This window comes from Ananas comosus, linkage group 8, assembly GCF_001540865.1.
Source record: "Ananas comosus cultivar F153 linkage group 8, ASM154086v1, whole genome shotgun sequence".
NCBI classification, from domain to species: domain Eukaryota; kingdom Viridiplantae; phylum Streptophyta; class Magnoliopsida; order Poales; family Bromeliaceae; genus Ananas; species Ananas comosus.
In genome coordinates, this window is record NC_033628.1 from 4,774,340 (window position 1) to 4,787,114 (window position 12,775).

Consider the following 12,775-nt stretch of genomic DNA (forward strand, 5'->3'; position numbering starts at 1 on the left):
CAGAGTGGATCGTCGATTCGGAAGCTCCATCATTGAAAACAACTTATGAGTACGAGGGCTCCAATACTCATAATAGTATAGTAGCCATGGCCTACATATATATTAATTTATACATACATATATACATGCATACATATACATATATATATATTCATACATACATACATACATACATACATACAAATACATATCTATATATATATATATATATATATATATATATATATATATGTATATAAAATTGCAAATTCTTAAGAAAAACACACTTCAATGTTTTTTGGCAAATTGCGTGTCTGTTGGATACTTTATTGTTATTGAACTCTCTTCAGTCTTCTGTCAATTAATACACGATTTGTATCAATGGTCCACACCTATACAACTTTGAATTATAGTAATGGCAATAGATGCAAACAACGAACTGTGAAATATGAACAAGAAATGTGAATCGCTTTGTTTGGGTTTAATGAACCATTTAATGTGCTTTAAGCAGACACGAGTACAATTTACAGTGGCTTTGGTTTGGTTTCCCTTGCAGCAATTGTGGTATCTCAGCCAGTGACTCCTTCCATCGAGGACAAGTTCCATAAAAGGTTATTTTTCTCTGACTGCTATTTTTGTATATAATTCTTTTCTATAACGATTTGCAGCGATAATTTTATTTCTACTCACTCCTATTGAAGGCTCTTTCATGAAAATTTTATTGTAAGTATGCTTCAAGTTAGTCTTAATTCTTGCTGTGAGTTGGAGATCCACTTGCAAGGCACACACTAAGCTTATGTGATTTTTTAAGTTTTCATCTTGGGCCAAACACAAATATACTTTATGTGCTTTTGAATTGGTATGCCCTTTATTAGTGTAATAGCTTGCCAGTTCAAGCAATTTTTTTGTAAAACATATCTAATATTTGATATAGAATTGCAAATCAAAATCAATTTCCTTTTTTTTTTTTTTGGGGAATATAGACTTTCTCCTAAACTAGGCCATGATTTCATCAAATTGATTCATACAAATGCATGAAAGTAACTTTAGCATGTACTCTAGCCATTATGTTTCATTGTTTTAATTAATATTCATGTTTTTTTGGGATTCTAGAAAATGTCAGCATAAGTGCAAAACCACTCCCATAAACCTTCAGTTTCATCAGTCATCATGTGAATGCATGAGCTATTACAACATGTACTATAAAACATCTGATGCAATAGTTATGTTCGACATTTGGATATGGGATGCTAATATGGCATGTGGATACGGAAACATGGCAATTTTAGAAAATCTTATGTCATGCCCTGCACTTCAGCGGAAGCTCACCAGCCACGTGCACAGACTCGCCGTGTACACCACTACCTCTAGTGTACACCAGGTGTCTACAATCAACATAGCAAAAGCATAACTTCTTAACCAGGTAATCAGAGCAGAAACTAAAAGTTCATAAGCTTATACTAAAATAGTACCAAATTACAGTTTAGAAGTAAAGTATAAAGTACATTCCAAATAGTCCCAGAATACATCTTAGAACTAAACTAGAATAAGCTTGCATGGGTTCATCTATTTAACATCGAGGAGGCTCTAGCTAGCCGCTGACCCCTTGCCAGGAACCCTAGCCTTTCCTGCTACGGAAGGCTCTGCACAAAAGCAACCAACAATTGGGCGTGAGAACTATTAAACAATAGTTTCCATTGGGTAAGCCACCGAGAATGGCGAAGTACACCACTAGGTCAACTGAGGCATGAGTAAACAATAATAAATGAGAAATGTAAATACAGCAGATAGATAAAAGTGAATCAACTATGAACATGCCTCAACAAGATATGTTTTCTACCATGTCTTATATGTTATTTATCACATATACAAATTCTGTACGTCATGCTAGTTACCAGTTTATCCATCTTTAATCAATGTCATAAGTAAAGAAGAATTCCATTTCCCTAATTAACTACTGATAGCATCATACAATGTAGCTACTTTTCTACAGTAACAGGAGTATACTACTCAGGTAATGTCATTACAACTAATGACTAACAAAATGTTAACCGTCTAGTATGTTTATTACTAGGTATATCTCAACTAATGACATAAAGTACCTTTGCTACTCTGTCCATCTAAGGTTAAGTTCATTTACATTAACTCAATTATGAAGAGACTTACAAGTGGTAAATTCCTGGCTCGTGCCGTGCCTAATGACGCCGTGGAAGTCAACACTACCCACGGCAATCCACTTCGGTGCTCAGTCCAGCACGGGCGATCTGTTGTCGCAAGGCCAACTCCGGAGTGCCGGCTTGTGGGGAGCGACCCTCACAAGCATGTGCGAATGAGCTTATTGGCAAGCAAGCGTAATCCATAGCATAATGTTCACAAGTTCATCATGTCTCTAACGTGGAATCTCATCTTTGACACAAAGTCGACAATTAATAATAAAGTCATATCTTATTTTCAACTACTTGGTGACATCTTTCTACCAATAGATAATATGACTTAAACAAATACATGGTTTACATCATATTAATGATTCTAACGGGCTACAACCGCATATTCACATGTAGTCCAATCACTACTCCCTATAGCAGAAGTGGTTTACTAAGGTCATAGTCAATGACTCATTTTGGTGTTCATACAAATTCATGGCATATGTCATATATTTCAGCATAGACCTCCACTACATGGAGCATACAATTATGATGCAATTTCTTCTATCAGACTATACAAGTATGTTATCTCACGACCCATAGGTCGGAGCCTATATCATAATGTCCAATTCTAGTTTTTTAACTAGGCCATATTCAATATTATGAAGTTCATGTCAACTCTATCATGTGAATGTCATAATCAACTTGTCTACACAAGTATGCAAACTATCATGTGAAGTATTCTACACATGATCTTTAATTGATAATTCCACAATATGAAGATATAACTTGCTATATGTGTGATATACACAGAAATTCTATCATCATGTCTACAACATGGAATTGTATGATTTAACTCAACAGTTAAATGTCCTAACATTCTCCAATTAGTTGTTAATCTACACTAAGTATCACATCCACAACTCTACATCAATTTCCTATTGAAAGATGCAATATCTAACTTGTCTACACAAGTTTTACTAAATCTCATGTAAAGCATGCTAATTAAGCCAGTATCATAGCCCTTTTTTTTCTACTACTTAGAAGTTCCACTTATCATATATGATCAACATGTTTTCCGCATGCACACATCCATTCAAACATACATTCACACGGATATGCGAGAATTCCAACTTAATAATGTCAAAAAGGACATAGGGGGAATTTACCCATTTCGGTAAGTTCAAACCCACCAAATAGTCGACGACTCTTGCCGATTCCTCGAGCGAAGGTGCTCTCTAGCCTCCAAGCACTCTAACAACCATACTAAATTAGCTAGGAGCTATAGCCAAACTATTACATAAGAACCTCACGAGTTCACATAACCTAAGTAGCATCATACCTAGTATAGAATCCAAGCTTCCTCTTCACTTCAACTCAGGTTGGAACACATCAAAACCAACCTACAAAGATCACAAAACTCAGCCAAAGGGGTTCCAATAACCTGCTGTGCTATCCCAAAACAAACTCCACTCCTACCTCTACCAATACATCAAACTAGAGAGAAGTTGAGTTGCTTACCTTGCAAAACTCCAACTCAGTTATTTGCTTAGTTTGGGATGAAGAACCACTTCCAAAATTCCTCTTTCCACCCTTCCACAGCTGCTCCACAACTCTCCAAATCAGCTAGCATCAAGAGAGGGAAGGAAATAAGCTCAAATCCACAAATTTCCATTCAAAAATGGAATAAACCTTAGAGAGAGAAAGAATAGGGCTTACCCTGTTTTCCCTCAAGCTCCAGCACAAGAAGCAGTAGCCGGGGTCGAGCTGGGGTTTATAGAGGATAACCATCACTGTAAAATTACCAAAAAGCCCCTTACCAACTTAGCCGCACTGGGTACCAGTACTCGGGTGTGGGGTACCGGTACTCGGCCTATAAACAGCCAAACCGAGAGCTGCATAGCAAAAATTAACATTGGGTACCAGTACCTGCTCAATGCCGTACCGGTACTCAGCCTTAGTTGCTCAAATCTGAGAGCTACTCAACCTGGCATTTAAAACACTTAAGTTAAATGCCTAACCACTCTCGACAAACTCGTACAAGTTCTAGAATAGTTTCATTCACTATTCTAACACTAGAACTTTGCAATTTGCTAAAGTTCAGTGTACTACATCTTAGGATACGACATTGTGTGTGTGTGTGTGTGGGAAGGGGGGGTGGTATACAAGTGGCATCCAAGTGCATAGCTAATTAGGCCCAGTCCAAATTAGGCCCCAAAAGGCCACTACTTAACCAGTATCCCTTGTGTACCTTTATGCGACCATACATTTTTCTAAATTTTCACAGTGCCAGATGTTGAAATTTTATAAGAAGCCAAGATTGTAACTTCTGCCATGATTTCGATTTCTGTACACGATTTGTAGGCGACGAATTTTGCTCGTGGTTCATCCTCGTTCGCGATCTGCAAGAGAGCGGGACGTTTCGAGTCTAATTCCCTTATCCCCGGAGATGGAGCCGTCATAAAAAATTGGATTAGGGTTAGACCGGGACTCCCGTATGTTATATTTATATACAACTTAATGTAAGGATGTTAAATCACGTCCGTCCATCAAGGATGTGTCCAGATACACCCTAACCGTTCGATTTACCGTCTTTATAGATCGACTTGAATTGACCGACTGTATCTTTATAGATCGCCTTGAATAAATCATGTGGGTCACATTCAATATTTTCTCACTTGACCTAGTGATATATTCATACCATATAGGTGATACAAAAATTTTATTATATACCAACTAAATTATACAGTCAAAATCTTTCACTTGACCAAGAAATCACAATATTTTGATCATAGCGGTTATGTCCGAAAAGATGAACACTCCCTTTCATGTATCAAAAGCACGCATTTCTTAATGGCTTAACTTTATGAGTTACAACCATATGAACTTATTATTAGCTCAACTCAGAGTCCATCTTTAGTGCACAATAATATTTTTATATACAAAAGAAAACTTTATGCCCATATGTGGAAAAACCAAAATGTGTTTTTACTCAAATAAGAATAGTCTTTAAAGTTTTTATACAAGAAGAAAACACAAACTATAAATGGACTCAAGATACCCCTACGATGAATATGATCCTTGAACTTGTTTGCCGGCAATGCTTTAGTCATAGGATCAGCAATCATCATCTCGGTCCCAATGTGTTGGATATCCACCTTCTTTTTGTCGTATTCTTTTACAGCAAGAGACTTTATATCGATATATTTGCTGCGATCTATAATTCGACTATTCTTGGCAAAGAACACTGCAGCAGAGTTGTCGCAATAAATCTTAATTGGCCTTAAGATAGAGTCAATAACTCTTAAACCTGAGATAAAATTTCTCAGCCATAAAGTCCGTGACAAAGCCTCATAGCAAGTGATAAACTCTGCCTCCATAGTGGATGTTGCAACTGTATCTTGCTTAGTGCTCCTCCAAGATATAGCATCTTGAGCAAGTAAGAAAATATAACCTGATATGGACTTTCTAGAATCCCCACATCCAGCAAAATCAGAGCCCAAATATCCAACCACCTCAAGATGGTCAGAATGTCTGTAGGTGAGCATATAATGCTTTGTTCCTTATAAATATCTCATAACTTTCTTTACAGCTTTTCATGATCAATGCCAGGGTTGCTTTGGTATATACCAAACATCCCCGCTGCATGAGCTATATCAGGTCTGATACAGACCTGCCCGTACATCAAGCTTCCTACTGCAGAGGCATAGGGTATGCTCTTCGCATGCTCTCGTTCTAAATCATTCTGAGGGCACTGTTTCTGATTGAATTTGTCACCTTTTATAATAGGCGCAGCTGTAGGTGCACAGTTTGCCATATAAAATCTTTCTAGAACTCTTTTGATATAGGCTTTCTGTGATAGGCCCATAAGAAGCTTCACCCATATCCTTCATCTCAAAGTTCTTAGAAAGAAAATCTTTAGTCTCTTTAAGCAAACTTAAATCACTACTTGTAAGTAGAATGTCATCCACATACAGGACTAAGAAAATATACTTCCACTAACCTTAAGGTATATGCGCTGGTCCACAATATTTTCTACGAAACCGAATGTAGTAATTACATTATGGAGCTTGATATACCACTGACGGGAAGCTTGTTTGAGTCCGTATATAGACTTCTTTAGTCTGCAAACAAGGTGATTGTTTTCATCTGTGCTAAAACTTTCGGGCTCCTGCATATAGACTATCTCCTCTATATCCCCATTTATAAATGTCGTTTTCACATCCATATGAGGCAGCTCTAAATCAAAATGAGCTTTCAGAGCCAGGACAATTCTTAATGAATCCTTTTTTGATACCGGAGAGAAGGTTTCATGATAATCAATGTCTTCCTTTTGAGTGAAAATTTTTGGCAATGAGTTTGGCCTTATATCGTTCAATATTACCTAAAGTGTCCCTTTTGGTCTTGAAGATCCATTTACAGCCAATAGCTTTGACTTTTTGTGGTAACTCAACGAGATCCCAAACTTTGTTGTCCGCTATAGATTTCATCTCTTCCTTCATGGCATCATACCATAGGGAGGATTTATCTCCCTACATGGCCTCTGAAAACGTCGATGGGTCTTTATGTGTCTGACATCAAAGTCAGACTTCAGGAGATAGACTACATAATCGTCAGGAATTGTCGATCTCTTTTGTCTTGAGGATTTTCTTAAGCCAAACTCTTTCTGCAGATTTTTATTATTCTGTGCAGCTGGTTCTACAATTGTCTCTTCCTCTTGGGACAGCTTTTCATAAGAAGGTTCAACAGGTTCAACATTTTCATGTTCTAAGATTAGTTGGTCTTCATTATGGTCAAATTGATCTTCTGGACGAGCAACTAAATTATTATCTATTGATGGATAATCAGTTGAATCCCGGATTATCTCAAAATCCATCTTTTGAGGAATAATACTCCCACTAGCTTCAGAATCCTCAAGAAATTTGGCATTTCTGCCCTCAACTATCTTGGATGAGTGATTTGGACAATAGAACCTGAATCCTTTGGAGTTTACCGCATAGCCAATGAAATATCCACTGACTGTTCGGAAATCCAACTTTATATGTGGGTTATAAACCCTCATGTCAATTGGACATCCCCATACATGTAGATGATTTAAACTAGGTTTCCACTCTTTCCATAACTCAAAGGAGTTTTGGAAATAGCCTTCGATGGAATCCTATTTAAAACATGCACCGCTGTCTTTAGTGCTTCACTCCAAAAAGAAGATGGAAGATGAGCTGCTAATCATGCTTCTTACCATGTTCATGAGTGTTCTATTCCTCCTTTCGACAACACCATTTTGTTGGGGCATGCCAGGCATCATATATTGCGCAATGATACTTTCACCTTCGAGGAATTGAGCAAATGGACCGGCCATTTGACTTTTATCCGTATGTCTTCCATAATACTCACCACCTTTGTCGGACCTTACAATTTTGATTTTTCTATCCAATTGTTTCTCTACCTCAACCTTATAAGCTTTGAAAGCATCAAGCCCCTCAGCTTTTTCAAATAAGAGATAGAGATACATATATCTTGAATGATCATCAATAAATGAGATAAAATATCTCTGACCATTGAAGCAAGGAGTAAGAAAAGGTCCACAGATAACTGTATGTATGATCTCAAGAATTTCAGAACTCCTTCTGGCACCTTTAGTGGTATTTGTGTTGGTATGCTTTTCTTTTATTCATTCCACACAAGTACCAAAATCGGTAAGGTCAAGATCTTGTAAGATCTTTTCTTTTACCAATCTATTTATTCTCTCCAAGGAGATATGAGCTAAACACTTAGTGCCATAAATAAGAGGAATTTTCTTTAAGAATGTTCTTTTTAACACCAATACTATGATCAACATTAAAGTTATTTGCAAAGGATTGACTCAAATTAAATTTATACAAGTTATCTACCAAACAACCATTGCCAACAATAAAACTATCGAAGAATATAGTGAAAGATTCATTCTCAAATAAAAATTTGAAACTTTTATTTCTCAATTTAGAAATGGAAACAAAATTTCTAGAAAATTTAGGAATATAAAAAGTATCCTCAAGTTCAAGTACAAAACCAGAACTAAGTTCTGTAATAAAGTTTCCTACGGCTTCAACTTGAGATTTATTTCCTTCTCCGCTAATTAAAATTTTCTTATTTGGCTTCAACATCTTTAGGTTGTGAAAATCCTGCATGGTATTTGAGATATGTATAGCAGTGTCAGTGTCAATCCGCCACGTGGCTACACTAAATAGTCAAACTTTAAATCAATATCAGTAAATTTTTGTAGACTCTTCATTATCTATAGGATGCTGTGGCTACTTCTAAGCATAATGAAAAATACAAATAACCTTATTTGATGTTGAATGACTATTTAAAAATAAATTGGGAATCCATATGAATTTTTGTGTTACCTTTAATTCAATATCATCGTACAAAAATGCCGTAAGTGATCAGACATCATTACTAGGATGCTGTGGCTACTTCTAAACATAGTTGATCTCACAAGTCCTTATATGATATTGAATGACCGAAAATTTCATATTGTTTCAAAACGCAGCGGAAAAAGAATAAAAGTTCAAATAATTTTCTTAACAATTTTATGTGACTCAAAATCTATAAACTGTATGAAGTCTATATACCCTACTCTAATTTTCATGATGACCTTAGGTATGTTTAGAATAATAAAATCATACCGTAAAATATTAAACTAAACATACTACTTTATAATCATGAATAAACTAACGAGTAGTATAAAACTAAATGTCTTACATAATTTTGATATAGATTTCATACAGTTTATATAATATTGAATGACCCAAAAATTTTATATTGATTCAAAACGCAACGGAAATGAATAAAAGTCCAAAATAATTTTCTTAACAAATTTATGTGACTCAAATTTATAAACTGTATGAAATCTATATNACCGTAAAATATTAAACTAAACATACTACTTTATAATCATGAATAAACTAACGAGTAGTATAAAACTAAATGTCTTACATAATTTTGATATAGATTTCTTCAACAATGAGTCACTTTATAAAAAGAAAATTATAAAGCAAAATTATATATGTAATATAAATATATAAACATACCCTCCTTTCACTTAAAAAAATAAATAGTATATATATATTTTTTAATTAATGCAACCCGAGGGTTTGCTTTGCTTAGGCAGCCCTATGTGGGGCTGCCCTATGCTGCTTCTATGGGGCTGCATTGTGCGGCCTTAGTGTGGGCCGCCAAGAACGGCCGTTTGGCAATGCGATTCTGCCGGCCGACCGACCGATTGCCAATCACATTTTTTTTTTTCCTTCTTGGCGTGATGTGGGATCCCTTAGTGTGGGCCGCCAAGAGCGGCCATTTGGTAATGCGATTCTATCGGTCGATCGATCGATCGCCAATTATGATTTTTTTTTCCTTCTTGGCGTGATGTGGGATCACTTAATGCGGCCGGGCCGGTGACGCCGTTCCTCCAAACGCCGGTCTCGATTGAGACTGGCCGACGTCACCATTAACACAAACCAATGGACGAATTTATTTATTTATTTGTTTTAATGAAAATGAAACCAAAAGAAAACTAAAAAAAACGAAAATCCGGCAAAAGGTGCTGCTCTGATACCACATGTTGAAATTTTATAAGAAACTAAGATCGTACCTTCTGTCATAATTTCGATTTCTGTACCCGATTTTTAGGCGGGGAATTTTGCTTGTGATTCGTCCTCGTTCGCAATTTGCAAGAGAGTGGGACGTTTCGAGCCTAATTCCCTTATCTCCGGAGATGGAGCTGTCAAAGAAAATTGGATTAGGGTTAGACCGGGACTCCCGTATGTTATATTTATATACAACTTAATGTAAGGATGTTAAATCACGTCCGTCCATTAAGGACGTGTTCAGATACACCCTAACCGTTCGATCTATCGTATCTTTATAGATCGACTTGAATTGACCGATTGTATCTTTATAGATCGCCTTGAATAAATCACATGGGCCACATCCAACACCAGATTCGTTTTTGAAGTATCTAACATGTATCGGGCATGTATTAATAAGTTTCATTGAGAAGATCGAGCAGAAGGCGCTGAGTACTGTTATGACATATTTAGTATCTTATGCTATGTTAGGATACTGTATATTGCAACATATTTAGAGTAGGATTTTATGGTATGACATATAGAGTATTTTTATATGGTGTGTAATCCTAATTGTATTGTTTACTATAGTAGGCATTGTTACTATAGTAGACTTATCTCTTGTACTATATAATTTCATCAATAGAACCCAAGAGAGCATGCTCTTTTGCCCTTCTATCATAGTGTTAGAGGCAAAAACCCTAATCCGGGGATATTGATCCATAAGCACCTTCCACCACAAATCACACCTTCTCCATAGGTGTTTTTTTTTATTGGTATTTTTATTCTTGCTGCTGCCGCCGGTCTCTCCTTGTTGTGTTGGTGTCGCTCGGCTCATCTCTGGTGCGTTGCCTTGATTGGTGCTGCTCGAAGCATCCCTGCTGCCACTGGTTCTCTCGTCTTGCTGGTGTCGCCTGGATCATCCTTGGTGCCACTCGAATTCTCCTTACCTATTTGGTGCTGTTTGATCCATCCCCTTCTTGCCTTGTTGGTGCCGCTTGTTGGTGTCGCCTGGTTCATCTCAGGTACTACTGGTTCATCCTTGCCTGCCTGGCAGTGTTTGAAAATGTGTGAGGCGTGGTGTCACGCCCCGAGACCGCTACCAATTTGGTCTGGTTTGAGCGCGTCAAACAGACGCCGGACGGACAGCACCTCCTTTATCCGCCCAAGGCTCGACAGCAAGATCATGTACATAGAATTGCCCAGGAATAATTCAATTACATACATGATAAGCGCGAAGCACCACAAGTGTTAACAAGTAAGAGCAAGACACAAGTATACAATACAAGTGAATAAAGAGAGGTACATCTAGTTATTACATCCATTCAACCATTCTTTTACACTTGGTTTACATTTGTATCATCCAAAATGAATATACAAGTTTCTAGCAGCTAGTCTAACTCAAAATACATGTAACTCTCTAATGTATACATCAACATCCCAAGGTACATACGTACTCTAATGTATCTGGAGGCTGCTAGCTAAACTAGGGCACGATGCCCTTACCACGGTCCTCGCCGGGCGCACTCGAACTCGGCCCTGCAACAAAGTGGGGTGAAAACTATTGTCCATAGTTCCCAGTGGGTTCGGCCGCCGACTCCGCCGATCTCCCCACTAGGTCTAAGCAGGCATAAGCAGATAGATAGATAGATTGATAGATATCGAAAACTGTAACTGATGCATAATAAAAGAACTGCACTATACTACTATGCCTTAGGAAACAAGAGTGAACAACATAGCCATGAAATCACCAACATGCTACTATATCTCTACCAAGTATGAATGCAATTCTACTATGCTTAATATGCTCAATGTGCATAATTCTCATGAGTTCATTACCCAATCCTCTGGCTGACCCGTAGGTGCGCCCTCGACTCACATCTCAAAATCCCTCTATATCGGGGGACTCGAACCACCCGAGGGACCGTCTGCGGGAACCCAAATAGGTTATCCCTTGGGACCCCAAATAGGCTATCCCAATCCCACACGTGCCAAACTCCGAAGCGCACTAGTGCGGAGCGACCGCCACAAGCGCTGACCAGACTATGTGAGTATGATCCAATCCTCGTCACAGAGAATACCCCGTCACTAGGGTCATCGACGTCACACCAATCTCATGCAAGGTGTAAAGTAGGGAAACTCACCTATTCCCTAAGTCATCATGTCACAAGTGTTCTTTTGACACTAAACTCTAATGCCACTCGTCAAGTTATTCACTTGGTTCACATGCCACTTGTCATGGTGCAATGTTTCGACTACACTAGTCATATATCATCATATTTGTCAATGCAAGATCGAGTTATTACTTATCTTATCTCTATAGGGTTCTATGTCACAACGGCTCATTCTCATGCACCCTAAACTCACGTGCCGAGCCTACTATGCCGCACTACAAGGGAGCATGTAAGAATAGTAAATGTAACATCTAAACACCCTATCATGCATACGATTGCATAAGGAATATGATCAACATAATGTACTTAGACATAGGGAGAAGCCCAGTTGCTTCGGGATAGGGATGTACTTAGACAAAACCCTTGAATTGTCAAGGAGACCCAAACCAAACCCGTTGTGAGGAGACAAAGGGTTTTGTAACTCCCCTATCAATGGTGAAAATTCAAGGGTTATGAAACTCCCATGAGTTATGGGGTGACTTTTGGGCTTATGGCTTATTATGAGGATGAGTTAATGTGTCTCATACTGAGAGAGTTAGTGTGTGTCTAGGTTCATTGTATTTAGGAGCCTATAAGTAGTGGGGTTTGGTTAAGGTCAAAACACACAAGAGAGAGTGTGTATGCGAGTTGTAATTCTCATTTTCTAAGTAGTGTAGTACTTAGCTTTTTGAGAGAACCTCTGTCTTTCTCTTTGTCATTTCCTTTGCATATTTAGTCGTAGGACGCGAAGGTTCGGGCTAGCAATAGGGACGAAGGCTTGCCCATCTTCTAGCAGGAATGTAGGCGCCGCACGGGCTTTACGAACAAAAACGCTAAGGCCGTGACATCAGGCTGCGCCGGGAGGCATGCGGACGGCGGGGGCCGGCGGCGA

At 38.0% G+C, this 12,775-nt stretch overlaps 1 protein-coding gene across 8 annotated transcripts in view; it reads left to right on the top strand.

Annotated features, from left to right (window-relative positions):
- Window positions 1-12,775, top strand: part of LOC109713977 — a 100,051-nt gene that overhangs the window by 15,614 nt on the left and 71,662 nt on the right. For all 8 annotated transcript variants that reach the window (XR_002217229.1, XM_020238310.1, XM_020238313.1 and 5 more), the window contains exon 5: window positions 536-590. Coding sequence is in view for 7 of the 8 variants with exons in the window: in XM_020238310.1 (XP_020093899.1) it covers window positions 536-590 (55 nt within the window). In the remaining variant the exon portion in view is untranslated. The remainder of the gene's footprint in view (window positions 1-535; window positions 591-12,775) is intronic.